The sequence below is a fragment of the Anoplolepis gracilipes genome, chromosome 4, assembly GCF_047496725.1.
Source record: "Anoplolepis gracilipes chromosome 4, ASM4749672v1, whole genome shotgun sequence".
Lineage (NCBI taxonomy): Eukaryota > Metazoa > Arthropoda > Insecta > Hymenoptera > Formicidae > Anoplolepis > Anoplolepis gracilipes.
The window spans coordinates 8,463,919-8,477,722 of NC_132973.1; the positions used below are offsets into that span (position 1 = coordinate 8,463,919).

Here is a 13,804-nt window from a genome sequence, read left to right on the forward strand (position 1 = left end):
CCTTTAAAAATTAAAATAAAAGTTTTTTATGCATCATTTCAGAGATATAAAAGATCTTTTATAAAAAGAAAGAGAGAAGAAATGGTATGTAGTAAAACAAAATTTACATATAATGAAATTTTATAGACTTTAATTAATTTCAATATTAATAACTTCAATATTAATAAATTTATAAATAAATAATGTGAAATAAAATTTTAATAAAAATAATTTTTCATTGGTAACTTCGTTGCATTGATTTCTCGAGCTGGTTTCTACAGAACTTTGTAAGCACAACAAAGCGTTACTACGGACGCCTCGTGACTCGTGACCATCGTGACAGAACACAGAACCCTTGATAATCTAAGACAGTCGCGCAGCGATTAGCTACAAAGTTGAACTGTTTTAAATATGTTTAAAAAATGTGTAATACAATCATACACAATAAGTAAAACTTATGTAAATACTTTACAAAGAAAATTTGAGATTTGCATTAAAATTGATTACGAAATGAATCGATAGGAAGATAGCTGAATGAGTGATGCATCCGGATCTAAAATGACACGCGGAAATCGAGCTTCCCGTGAACGAAGATCTACGACAATCGATGAACCGCTCGAGCAGAATGACAGCGAGGATGATGCTTCTGTTCACGCTGTGGAGAATGACAGCTACGTGAAACGCGGTAATACACCATCGCAAAAACGATGGACCAGCTCAGAAGATTCCGGTCGACCCTACAACCGAGAAATCAAAACAGTTTGTATTATTTATGAATCAAAATTTTTTAATTTTGTAATGCCTTTATAAGAAGTGAATTTAATTTTAATCGTGATATATATTATAAATTATATCTATTGCAATAACTTCAATATAAATTAATGAATGATTAATTTCGGATTTACATTGGCAATATATTTTTTACCGTCGAAATACAGCGACATAACGTTGTATCGATTCAATTTGGTGAAATCTAATTGGTATTTTATTTGAATTATACCAAGTTGAAAAGATAGATATTTGCATAAATAAAAAAAATGCATTGCCATTGAATTCTCCGTTCAACATCTCAGAGTTTTCTCGGGAAACAAGACACCACCGAAGATACAGAAACCGTCTCCGAATCACCGGATGTTAAGAATAATGACAAGTCTCGTAGATCTGAGGTACATGCTCATGGAAAAGCACGTTACTCTGATATTCGCGAAAGCGACGAAAGAATTACTTCGAGATCTGTTGAGGGAAGGAGAAGGAAACGCAGTAAACGGATCGAAAGGCGAAAGTTTAGAGAACGGTCTCACACGACAGATCGCGATCACGATCGGACCGACACCGGATCTTCTATAAAACACTATAGTGGAGAAGATAATTTCACTGATAAATCGCGAGAAAGAAAAAGAAAAAAGATTGTTTCCCAAGGTGAATATATTATTTTATATCTTGCAAACAAAAATTGTAAATTAATTAAAAAAATTAATAAGATTTCGTTCCGTCAAGAATTACGCAAATAAAAAAAAATCCGATGCACTGAAAAGAGGAATAAATATCTTAATAATTTAAAAAGGGCGTCTTACATTCGTGTGTGTTAATGTGCTAAGAAATTTTAATATTTGCAAAAAGTGAAATTTAAAATTAATAATTTTCTACGCAAGCGGACGATCATGAAGTACCTATCACGGAAATCTTGAAGAAAGCCCAAGAAAATGCACGTACAAAGTACGAGGAACCTGTGCCGCTTCCGGAATTGACTACGGACACAATTTATATTCAAGGCAGGAGTGGCTTTAGCGCCGTGAAAATTGGCGGATCGAGACGTGCTTTGAAAAATGATATGCCACGTGCAACAGAGGGTAGAAAGGACCGCGATTCCGCGGAGACTCCAATGCACACGCTCATAAAAGTGGCAATCACGGCTCAGAAATTTTGGAGGGGCACGGGACTCGTTTATCAGGGTCTTTTAGGCGGAATGGCACTTTTACATTTCATTATGGTAAGGTACTTTCTTTTTAACTAACGGAAAAATTTTCTAATCTAACGCAAATCGCGATATAATTACATTTATTTCAAATATCATCTGTGCTTTATCGATTTGCAGATTTATTTATTTTTCAACACTTCGATGGAATTCTTATCGAATTATTCGAGCTTTTCCGAAGTTTATACAAATATGTTTTCCTTTTTAATCGCTCTCTGCGTCATCTCCATCTTCGACAAGTATGCTTGATATTTTAAAAAAATTTTCTATAATTTAATTTACGTTTAGGTATATCGCTAATTTTACAAGAAATATTTATGATTCCAGATTCGATTTGGCGCGACTTGATATGGATCATTTACGTGAGATTTATATGGATCATACGAAAACCGCGATCGCTATTCCGCTTTATCTATTAACGTTTGGCCTTCACCAAGCGTCATTAAAGATTGACGATCAGTTAGCTCTAATACATTATCGCAATATCAATGAAAGCGTGTGGCCAAACGTAAGCATATTACAATGATTTAATTAACCAGCATAAAAAAAATTGCTTATAAAAGATATTCAATTTGTCAAATCTATATATGTAATAATTTTTCAGAATACAGCACAAGAAACTTTATCTGAAGAATTACAGGGCTGGCAAAAGATAACAATGTCGAAAGATCTTCTCGCGGTTTTAGCTTGGCTGTGCGTTGCTCTTGGAACGCGAGATAATATGCTACTGATGCATCTTGAATCGATGGAGCAATATGCGAGCGACGCAGAATTTCCTAGATGATATTCGATAAAAGATAATTCTCGTCTACGTCGAAACGAAACAATTATGTACAAAGTTCTTCCGCGCGATTATACAGACTGATTATTGTAAAATATTAAAATACATATTTTAAAAAATAATTATTTATATATCCCAATATGTGAAGTGTATGTACTTACCGAGTCGATCCGGATGATATATATCGTATAAAATCCCGGAGAAGAGGGTAAGTACGGTTTAAACATTTATTCGTAACAGAATAGCGTTTGATATGTACAATATGTATAAAGTTCTTCTAGATGCTAATCGATAATACATGTATACATAATAGCAAAGAGAGGACAATAATGTATATATATTAAGATTAAAATAACATATGACGTAATGGTACAGTAGTAAAATATGTGTTTGGACTTTCTCGAGCGCACGATCTCGACGGAATCCGCAATTGTAAGGATACATAATTGTCAACGATTAGTTGCCAAATAATATGTATATATCAAAATTTATAACAGGCCACAATAGAGGGAGATGAGCGCGAGATGACAGTCGTCATAGATTTTTAGAAATCTCCATAGCCTGCGATTGCGGATTCGAGCGACGCGTTTCCGTTGTATATACGAGAAAGGAAGCATTTATTATAAATAATGTGCAAAGGCTTGTACTGATTTGCGAAGCAACAGATAAATATATACATGCCATTTGTGTGTGAAATTTCTTACATGACTCTAAAGTCTCTCTTTCTTTTCTCCGTTTTTTTTTTTTCTGGTTCCTCTTTAACAATTTACACCGCCACGACGCTCTTTTCTTTTCTTTTATACGCGTATTCTAAAATATCTCTGAGCTTAACAATATCATAAAGGCACTGTTTACAGTTCTATCCGATGTCTAAGTCGATTTTAGACTTGTCTTCGCTGTCGGAGATACGAATCGCGATTCATCATCGAGTTTACGACCGATGATTACCCAATTATTTTTATCCATCGCGAGAGATAAAAAAAAAAGAAGTAACTGAACTCGATGATGCGCGATTCGATCGCAGGAAAATTGACATTACTCGACTGAATCAGATCTTATTGTTGCGCAGAAAAAAATCAGACAGTCGTGTTGATTTTTTCCTTACGCGAGAGAATTTCTTTGTTTTATTGCGACGCGCTCTAATCGACTTTTAGTAAATCGCAATGAAATATTGTGCAAATTTGCAGTGGCAGTATGTGAAGTCGGCGTTTTCGCGAGGGTTCGCCGAGCCTGAAAAATATTATATATTTACGTTCGGAGATTTTTTTTTTTTTTAAGAGATTGTACATTTAACATCACGAATGACGGTTCCGTTATAAAAAAGGATCCAAGTTCGTATGTTTTCGTCTGGGAGAAAATACCACAGAAAATATACTCAACACTATTGACAGCAAGAACTACAGTTGGGCTAGTCGTGAATTACGCAGTCTCGATTGGCTCCGTATCGATTGCGAACAATTGTCGAAATAATTTTACTGGTCCAGCGTGCACATGCCGTGTCTGTCCACACGTGCTCGTTTATCAAAATTGTTTACGTCTTTGTAATTTCTTGCGTAGAAACGCTGCTTGAGAAAACACTAAAGTCAACTTTAAATTTATCGATATTGCTTTCCGGACTGATAGAAATTCCGAAATCGTACAATAAAGTAGATACCATTGCAAAATACACGGAAGACAAGAGAGAATAAAATTGATTGACTTTAAAAAGTCGTCTACGCAATACACATATCAGACTCTCCACTTCCTTGTATTTTGTAATGGCGTTATCTTTAAAGAGACTAATTTAGATCGTCGACAATGCACGAATTTTAAACTTCGGTGCGCAGTCGTATTTAACGATGAGAAAAGTATCTTTATCTCTTAGATTGTGATCCGTTGTGAAGACGTTGGATCGATCTTTAGACGTGGTGTTTTTTTTTTTTTTTTTTTTATTAATCTTTGAACCTTCACTTCCTCTTCCAATTGTTCATTTCGCTCAATTGCGAGAAGCGAGAAGCGAGACGACAGAGACGAAAACGACATCGTTTCTTATTCGAGTTTCACTTGTTGATACCTTTCTGAGGATATAGGGGGAGAGGGAGTCACAAATGAGGGTCCGTGGTCGAGGACGGTTCCCTTTCATCCGAACGTTCCCGCGGCTGTAATCGCGCGCCCTCCCGCCCCTACTCCGACGATCAAACGGACTCCGAGTTGTTCTGCATGTATCTGCACCACGACTGGCCGTTATTATTGCCCTCGGGGCAATGAAGCAATTCTCAGTCATCGAAGTCGTGTCTGAGCTTTATGTAGAGGCAAGAGCCGAGAACGATGCCGAAGAGCTCGAGGACCGACAAGCCGAGTCCGACGGCGCCCAGGATTATCAGGTGGTCCTTGGTCGTTTCCAGGAACTTGTAAATGCAGCCCTAGATCAAAAAGTTTGATTATTTATCGTCGATTCGCTATAAAAGATATATACATATAAAGCCACTTTTGTTTAGGGCGAAAAATTCAATTTTCGACACGATATTTATCCTGAAATCTATGCCGACTCCAAGTTAAAAGTACAAACACATGAATCGTATGACTTTTGGCTTTTTCATTTTACCGTCAATGCCATACATCTAAAGCTAAAGTTACAATTCCACTTCCAAGGGAATATATCGAACGGGCGGCATTCAATTCAGACTAATATCGCGTCTGATAATCAGTGGAGGAAACTCGCGGCAGACGTACTGTATATTGAATATTGGAGGGATGATCCCTTTTCCCGCAAAGTAATGTCGGCGTCTTGCAGCAGCTGTCAGGTACGACGCTACCGTTTCTAAGGACCTCCTCGTCTTTATGCCACTCGCTCACGACCCAGTCCTCGAATCTCAAGGCACCGCAGCATTTGAACTGCAAATTTCAATAATAATGTCTTACACATATATTTAATAGGAAATTAGACAAATCATTTCTCTGTCACTTTCCTTATATACGTAAGTGTAATTTTTCTTTCATTCATCTTTATATGAAAGAAATGTCAATTATTTCGAAACTGGAAAAAAGGCTCAATAATAATCCTAAATTTTTATGAGACATTGAAAAATAAATTCTAAATTAAAATCTTTTAAAATATTAAATTTTATTCATGTAAGAATGTTATTACTATTATTCTAATTTTTTAAAACTTTTAGAAGGATGTATAATTTTGTTCCGAGTATGAGACATAAATAACATCGTATCCTTCGATAATGTCGCTAATAAATAATTTTTTATCGAGAATCACAAAGAGGAGAAAATATATAAAACTCTTAAACTGCATTAACTTGTTAGCGACAAGCTCATTTTTCTCATTCTCCAGTTTCGTTTGACGACCTAATAAAGTATACGAGGATAAGGCAGAAAGAAGGGAGCGACGATGATAGCGGCGATAACAATGATAATAGCCGCGCACGATAATAACGATAGCGGGACACGTTTTACAGTGGGGAATCATTGAGAGGGGAGAGGGGAGAGGGGAGAGAGGAGAGAGGAGAGGATGGAGAGAGGCAGATTAATGGAGGTGAGAAACGTGTTCCGGCGGCGGCAAGTTAAATGGTAACTTTAATGCGGGCACGTAATCCCGCGGGATTCATCGCGCGCCGGAACTATTAGTCGCGATAAACATTTCTACAGATGCCTCGCACATGCAGGCATTACGATCAAAACCAATTCTCCTCTGCATTCGAATCCTTTCTCAGCACGCACATAATTCGGCATCCCATTGTTCGAGATGCAAATTGTTGGAGCCGTGGATTCTCTACAAATGTACTATATATGTATACAACTCCACGTGTTCCATTTTCACAACAAAAATCCCATTACAAACTATACGACTTTGGTAGATGATCTTTCTTTAAAATTTCAGGGAAATACTCGAAACATCTATAAACTGAGATATATACAGCGACATTTGTTGCCGCGATACTATACATAACCGTCATCAATTATTCATCATCCTCTAAAACGAATGCCCCGAGTACTCCTTCTTTTCAGTACAATGTCCGAAGAAAGAGGAGCGAGGAAGAGCAGCGCGTTTACACGTGTAAAAGTGTTGCAAGCATATTTACGTATATATTTACACCAAGTTAGGTACAAACCACGTGCTAAAAGAGTCGTAATAAAAATCGCGTAGAAAGTGACACGAGCGACTTAGCGCCCAGCTTCTCAAAGAAAATGTATCATATTTTCTTTACTCGAGAAAAGTAGTAATATGATTTATATATCGAGACGGAATGTGTTCGTGGCTATATATTTTTGATGATGAGCAAGTTGAAATTTCGAAGGGGACTAGATAGAGAGAAAAATAAAGGAATAAAAAAGTAAAGAAACAAAACATTACAATAAATCTTTCGTAAAAAGCAAATAAAAGATGCATCAAAAGACTTTCGCGAGAGTATATTTATGTATAGCACGTGCGCGTATGCGGGATATTTATTTCCGTTTGCGGAACCGCCTTAAAAATTCCCGACAAGCGCACTGTCGCGGTAAAACTCGATTTCCCGAACGAAATGAAATGCTTGTACACGTATAGAGATTCCTCCCTATATAAATAAAATGCGGATCCTGAATTTCTTCCGCTTGCCCGACGGTTTCTCGCCAATTTCGATGGACGAGGGTTTAAGGGTGCCGAACACTCTGAGCCGGCGCGAAGAAATGGAAACGAAAATCCTCGAGCGACCAATAAGATCCACGACAGAAGGGTAAAATTGCCAAGGGAGGGGAGGGGGGGGGGAGGGGAGCGGAAGAGGGGCTCGATTTATCAGGTCAATGGCGTGGCGAGAGAGCCGACTTAACTCCCGGTCCATTATCGGCGCCATAGATCGCATCACGTGTGCTTACAAGTCCGATTCGAAATCAAGATATTGCGCCCGACATAAAACGGATTTAGGCAACAGATACGATTAATTTCGACAGAAATGTCCCATCCTGTATACGTATATGTATATGTATATAGTCCATCATATAGATGTAGGCCATGCGCGCAGTTGGTTCAAGTCTCGTAGCTACGAGCTGTCGACTTAATCCTGCAAATATAACAGGCAACTTGATCCTACGATTATAACGATTTCAATCTGAGCATAAATCTATATTCGGAAAATCTTTACGAGATGCGTAAATACATTCGGGAAATGAAACCGCGTAAAGCGAAGACGGATAGACCAGATAGTATGGGATGAAAATGCGAATTCACTGTGGTGCTAATCGATTTATAGCGAATGGGCGGAAACTATGTTTTGCGACGCGATAACGATAATTTATTGTTGCAAGGTCGTCGTAAGAGAAAGAGAGAGAGAGAGAGAGAGAGAGAGAGAGAGAGAGAGAGAGAGAGAGAGAGAGAGAGAGAGAGAGAGAGAGAGAGAGAGAGAGAGAGAGAGAGAGAGAGTGCTATCGTCGACGAGAACATAAATAAGAGTGCTGCCACGTGATATCGCGCGAGCATAAAAGCCACCGCCATTGTAGCATGTCGACGACTAGAACATTCGTAAATTAACGTCGAATAAATTCAAGATGTCTCGGGGGGGTATATCTTGTTTCTAATTAAGGAAATGTGCCAAAATCTCTACAACGCGTTACAAAGATTATTATTGCAAAAAAGAAATAATAATAATGAAAATACGAATTTAAATTATAAATTACAATAAGAGGATTACGTATCTGGTCATTCGAGAATTTCAACTGTCAGAATCTCTGTGATTAAAAGGACACTTGCCATTCTAGGACACCCTCTATTTACTGACGACGATCGTATTACGCATTGACGAGCCATACGAAACGTTTTCAGCAAACACTCAACACTCAACACGCCGCTATCATATTGCGTATTTCCATGTGTTGTGGCACCCACTGCGACACGAAACTGCCATCGAAAGCGTTATTCTGAGCTCGCAGAGCGGGTGTGAATGTAACGGGTCAGGAATATAAAAATGATAATGAGGGGAAACTGATACCGGGAGCAGCGCCGTTTTCGCGCTATCGCGCGTTTTATTTCGCTCGCAATTGTTCGACAGCGATTGCTGCTTCAAACGAGCGCAAACGACCGATATATAGACGTACGCTGGCCGTATCCTGGGGTTTGAGAAATGGATAAGAAATTCCTCGGGATGACTCTCGTACTTACTTCTTTCTGCATCTGGTCGATGGCCGCAGTTTCCCGAGATCGCACGGCATAATTCTCGAGGAAGGTGCGGTTCAAATTCATCTTCAATTCGGGCCCGACTTGTTCCTCGTACAGACGCGCCAGAGCACCGACCCCGGCCTCCAGGACGAGCACCGCCATCACCACGAAGACGTACTGTCGGCAGAAGAAAGGCAGAGGAGCGAAATTAGAGTTAAACAACATGTTGTTGAAACAAAAACATCAGACATAGTTTTTCTCGCGATTTACGCGCTCGCATTTCCTTCTACTAACGTTCCTATTTTGTTTAACGAATAAAACGACGAGGAAAGAGCAAAATAAGCGTTTAATTGAATGGAAATTCTGATAAAGGATGTTGAATAAATTTTATCGGCAAAAATGGAGAGCTTTTAATAAAAACTGCCCCATCTCTTCATAGTAAATACTCGTTCTCTTTCTTTCCCTATCCAAAAATAATTCTTTGAGATGATGTAGTATGAAGGAACGATTTTTAACGTGCGCCTTCCTTACAAAATACGATAATAAAGCTCGAGATGAAATCTGTCAGATGTACCATCATATTTTCACAAAGAGGCTTATATGTATGTGTACCGGTATTTATTTTTTCGCTCGCTTTCAATATATTGGTTTCTCCTTAAAAAAAAAAAAAAAAAAAAGAATTGAATATCATTGAAATTATTGACTCGTCTGAAAAATATACGGTTTCAAATACAAATCTCTCATATGTAAAATCTTTTACACCGGAAAAACTATTAAATATCATTGAAATTATTGACTCGTCCGAAAAATACGGTTATTCAAAATACAAATTTCTCGTACGAGTCTTTTATACCGTAAAAAAGCGCGTATAGTTTCGCATATATATATATATATATATATATATATATATAAAAACGTACTTTCTATATTCCCTTTATAAAGTGAACCTGTTATAGAGATAGTGCTGATTCCGAAATGAACAGTGTTTAATACCAAACTCTCACATTAATTTGTAATACAGATTTGCGGAGCAAAGCCGCCGACAGGGAGATTCGCCTCGTTTGCCCCAAGTCATCGCTCTCCCTTTTTCTTTCGGAGCGACGTATTAAAATTGCGTAATGCTCGCCGAAGCTTTTCAGACTTTTCATGAATATAAACCCCTGCCGAGAGACGACGTGCGCGCGCCTCGACAATCCCCCTTCCTTATGAATATTCAAATCACGGTGAGACTAACTATCGTTCGTTTGTACTTTCGCAAGATTTTGCGATTCGTAGAAGAATGCGTACGGGGGGGGGGGGAAATATTTTTCTTATTTAATACATGTACGTACATCAACTTTTATTAATTCTGTATACCTATTTGAACGCGATTTATATATCGCGACGTTTAATTTCTCAGAGTTGCGGATTGGGAATGGAGCGTGCATTAAATTGAGTGAAATATTGACTGATACAGGCGGCGAGGGGAAGAGGAAAACGGAGAAGTTACATCGGCAGCTAATTTGTGATCAACCGATGTCACCAGGAATTAAGCTGTATCGCGCGAGGTAGGTAAACGATGCTTTCGCGTAGGCACTTAGTATCCCGACCCTAATGCATCTACTGCGGTGAAAATAGTGAATGATGTAAACAGGAAGATTGATGAGTTTGCAAAAATTTATGATTTATATATTTTAAAAGAATCTGTCTATGTGTGGATATTCATGAATCTTTTAACGTCATTAAAACGTTTTCCAGCTCTGTGTTGTATTTTATAGAACAATTCATTTCCCACAATTAAATCCCGCCTTAAAAATCATACTTTAAAAGTATTTTGTTTTAAATATAATATTTTCGAAAGCTTTAAAATTTAAGGCAGTTTGTGTGAAAAGTAAGTTCTTCAATTATAATCAGAATGTCAGAACTATACACGAAGACTTTGCGGGAAACCGTGTTACACCTCGAAACGCGCAAAACCTCGTTCACCTTTAAAGCTGATTAACAATGTGCTCTTTCGGTCTCGTAATTAGATCAAAGCCTTCGAGTCAAACGTATACTAACGAAATTAGAGCAGCCGAGAGTAAGACGGTGCTCGATGATCGATCGAGCTTGCCGCACAAACGCGCAGCCAAGAGACGCAAAGTAAAACGCGAAGTTTCTTGACGGATGACGCAATAACGCATAATTGGCAATATATTAGAATGTTCAACAAGCGACGCGTATGGAATGAAGATCCGTTGATTTCCATCTTGCATAGTCGTTAGTCGTCATTACGAAAGAGAGAGAGAGAGAGAGAGGGAGAGGGGGAGGGAAAAAGCAAACAGACATGAACATAGATCGTAACACTTCCGCTTCCTCCCCTCGCCGGTTACTCGGAATACATCGAGAGAGACTGCGACGTCTCTACCTCGGTTGGTACCTACATATATACTACCTAAGTGTGTACGTACATATTAGTACCTAAGTCAATAAATCGCTCCGGGTATATATATTATGGCGGAAACGCGGCACACGGAGAGGGTAGGAATGGCAATCGACAGTTTGAGATTGGTGAGGAGGCTGACAGTGAACGGGAGAGACGACGATAGATCAAACATACCAATTGCTTTTCCAATATATGGCTATACACATACACACACACACATACACACACACACACACACACACACACACGCACGCACATTCCATGATTTCATGGCAGGAAGAAGGGAAACTAGTGTCACGTTCTCGAATAATTGTTAGAGACAGATGCTTTTGTCGCGGGGTTAACGTGCTCCGGAAAACGTACAATTTTCCGACTATCGAGGGAAGCTTGTAAAATACGAATCGAAGCTTCGTACGATTCTCTGTATCTCGGATACGCTAATCCATGGGAAAACGAATGAAATAACGGTTCCGGCTAAAGTGATAATCCGATAACATTGATTTTTGTTAAATGTATTAAATATTATTTTACTTTGCATTATAAAAATTTTTACTTGGGGATGAATATAATTTGCTACAAAATTTTAATTAAATAATCCTTGTAATTTGAAATATAATATATGAGAAGAAAGAGAAGAGGGAGGGGGGAGGGGAGTAGACTATTATACTGATATATTATTATTTTTTTTATATTACTTTGGAAATGTAATTTTTATTTTATCACTGAAAATATATTAATTTTTTCGATACACCCAAAGTGTAATATTACAGAGATACAGAGTCGATGTTGGAGATTTGTAATAAATTTGGTTAATGTTTTTAATCTTCGGAATATATAGCGTACACTATGTAATGCATAGTGCAGCAAGATAAACTTCGTCTTCGGATTACTGTCATTGAGAATGGAGTTTAAGCCGGTCATGGTTCTTGGACTTAACACGGGTCTGTGATGGAAACACGAGGAATCACGGGATTGCGAATCGCATAGAGAAGACAGATCATGAATACACGGACGACTGTTAAATTTAATCAGATGTCAATTATAACTAATGCTCTGGTAAAATTGTAACAAAAGATAATTGTACGTTATTATTATTCATGGTGCGATAATTATACCTTTATTAACAAAATATATTCATTCATTCATTATATTTTTTTATAGGTTTCAAAACTTTCTTAATTTATTAAATTACATATATATAGATATATATGTTACTGTTAAAAATATCATCGCTCTTTCGATATTCAAACAACCTGGAATAAAGTTTTGATTGAAAAAGCAGATATTTTAGATATTTTAAATTAGTCTATACATATTATATTTTAGATAAAAGACTTTGTAATTATTATACATTTTACATGAATGTGTTCATACGCGAATTCTAGAGCAGTCTATCTTGTCTATAGAAATGCTCTACATGTAACCGATACCGAATCTGTCGATTGGAAAGAAAAACCCGAATGAGCTACCCAACTTTCTCCGGGTACTTGTAAGGTCTCTCTCTTCTTTCCAGAGGATCACCAACTTGTGCTCATTACGTGGATTTACCTGCCTGCCATCGGCAAAAATCTTAATTGAACGCCATATAAGGCTTTGGCTAATGAGACGATTCGCTCGTGCCATTCGTGTACCTATTGGTGGTGAAAGGGAGCAGGGGCCAACCTGGAGGGGAAAGCCGAGGCAAAAGGTTGTCGGGCAAGAAGGGAGATGGTCTTCTTGTGCCGAGGATCGACGATAGTTTATCGCTGCTACGGTGGATTAAGCTCATTGCTTCTTCATCGTTATTAGCCGAAACGGACGTTTGGAGATATAAAAAAGAACCATGACGGTATATCTTATACATCAACAATAAAATGCGTAAAGAAAGATATTAAGAAGTAATATAGGGTTAATAAAAAAAGATGGTAATAACATAGTGATAGATAAATTGAACGTTTTGGATAAAGAGAGATTATTGATAGAGATATTAGATAAAGGCATTGTGTGAGTAAAACCGTGTATGTATATGAATAATGGGAAAGTAAAGATATATACTGTTGATTGGATAAACGGTGAAGACTTTTCGCGTTGATTGCCGATAGTTTCACCAACAACCTAGGTTGTTATTTTATGATTATCAAAGCAAGAGAGAAACACATGTTGAAAGTAACTGCTATATACGAGTCTTTCTCTCTCTCTCTCTCTCTCTCTCTGTTTAAAGAGAAATTATAGCTTTATTGTTCGTTTCGACAATATCAAAATTTTGTTAACCAACGAGTTTATGAGGTAAAAAGCATATATAATGGAACTGACGATGTCGGAAAACTCCATTCGTAATTCAATGTTTATTCATTAACACGTTCGATATCACAACAGACATTAATTTCTACCATAATAAATTGGTATGTACATTGGTGGAATTTTAATGTTACATAAATTGGTTAATGAATGTTTTTTTTTAGTCTCTCTTCTCTTGTACTTTTCAATTGCGGATTCTATGACTACTTTCATGCATTGTCAAAGCTGGTAATTAACATTAATGTAAATATCGCTTGTATTACGTTTCAA

The 13,804-nt window shown here is 37.6% G+C and overlaps 2 protein-coding genes across 4 annotated transcripts in view; one reads left to right on the forward strand and one right to left on the reverse strand.

Moving 5' to 3' along the window:
- Nucleotides 1-77: 77 nt before the first annotated feature.
- Nucleotides 78-3,243, forward strand: LOC140665436 (uncharacterized). Of its 2 annotated transcripts, none has more exons than XM_072891572.1 (7): nt 78-438; nt 502-738; nt 1,053-1,398; nt 1,632-1,969; nt 2,075-2,193; nt 2,282-2,462; nt 2,559-3,243. In XM_072891572.1, the coding sequence occupies exons 2-7, from the start codon at nt 514-516 to the stop codon at nt 2,736-2,738; spliced, it is 1,389 nt and encodes a 462-aa protein (XP_072747673.1). In that variant the 5' UTR covers nt 78-438; nt 502-513; the 3' UTR covers nt 2,739-3,243. The 2 variants fall into 2 exon arrangements, with proteins under 2 accessions (XP_072747673.1, XP_072747674.1); XM_072891573.1 differs by having other exon boundaries at nt 78-427.
- Nucleotides 2,949-13,804, reverse strand: part of LOC140665437 (CD151 antigen) — a 96,792-nt gene continuing 85,936 nt past the window's right edge. For both annotated transcript variants that reach the window (XM_072891574.1, XM_072891575.1), the window contains 3 exons: nt 8,857-9,030; nt 5,448-5,609; nt 2,949-5,137 (listed from right to left, as the gene is read on the reverse strand). In XM_072891574.1, the coding sequence (XP_072747675.1) occupies nt 4,991-5,137; nt 5,448-5,609; nt 8,857-9,030 (483 nt within the window). In that variant the 3' untranslated portion in view covers nt 2,949-4,990. The remainder of the gene's footprint in view (nt 5,138-5,447; nt 5,610-8,856; nt 9,031-13,804) is intronic.

What these genes read in the sequence shown, in the direction of transcription:
- LOC140665436 (XM_072891572.1), top strand. Translation starts at nt 514, where the DNA reads ATGAGTGATGCATCCGGATCTAAAATGACACGCGGAAATCGAGCTTCC. An exon ending in ACAACCGAGAAATCAAAACA is followed by an intron (nt 739 to 1,052) that starts GTTTGTATTATT and finishes TCAACATCTCAG; the next exon opens with AGTTTTCTCGGGAAACAAGA. An exon ending in CACTTTTACATTTCATTATG is followed by an intron (nt 1,970 to 2,074) that starts GTAAGGTACTTT and finishes ATCGATTTGCAG; the next exon opens with ATTTATTTATTTTTCAACAC.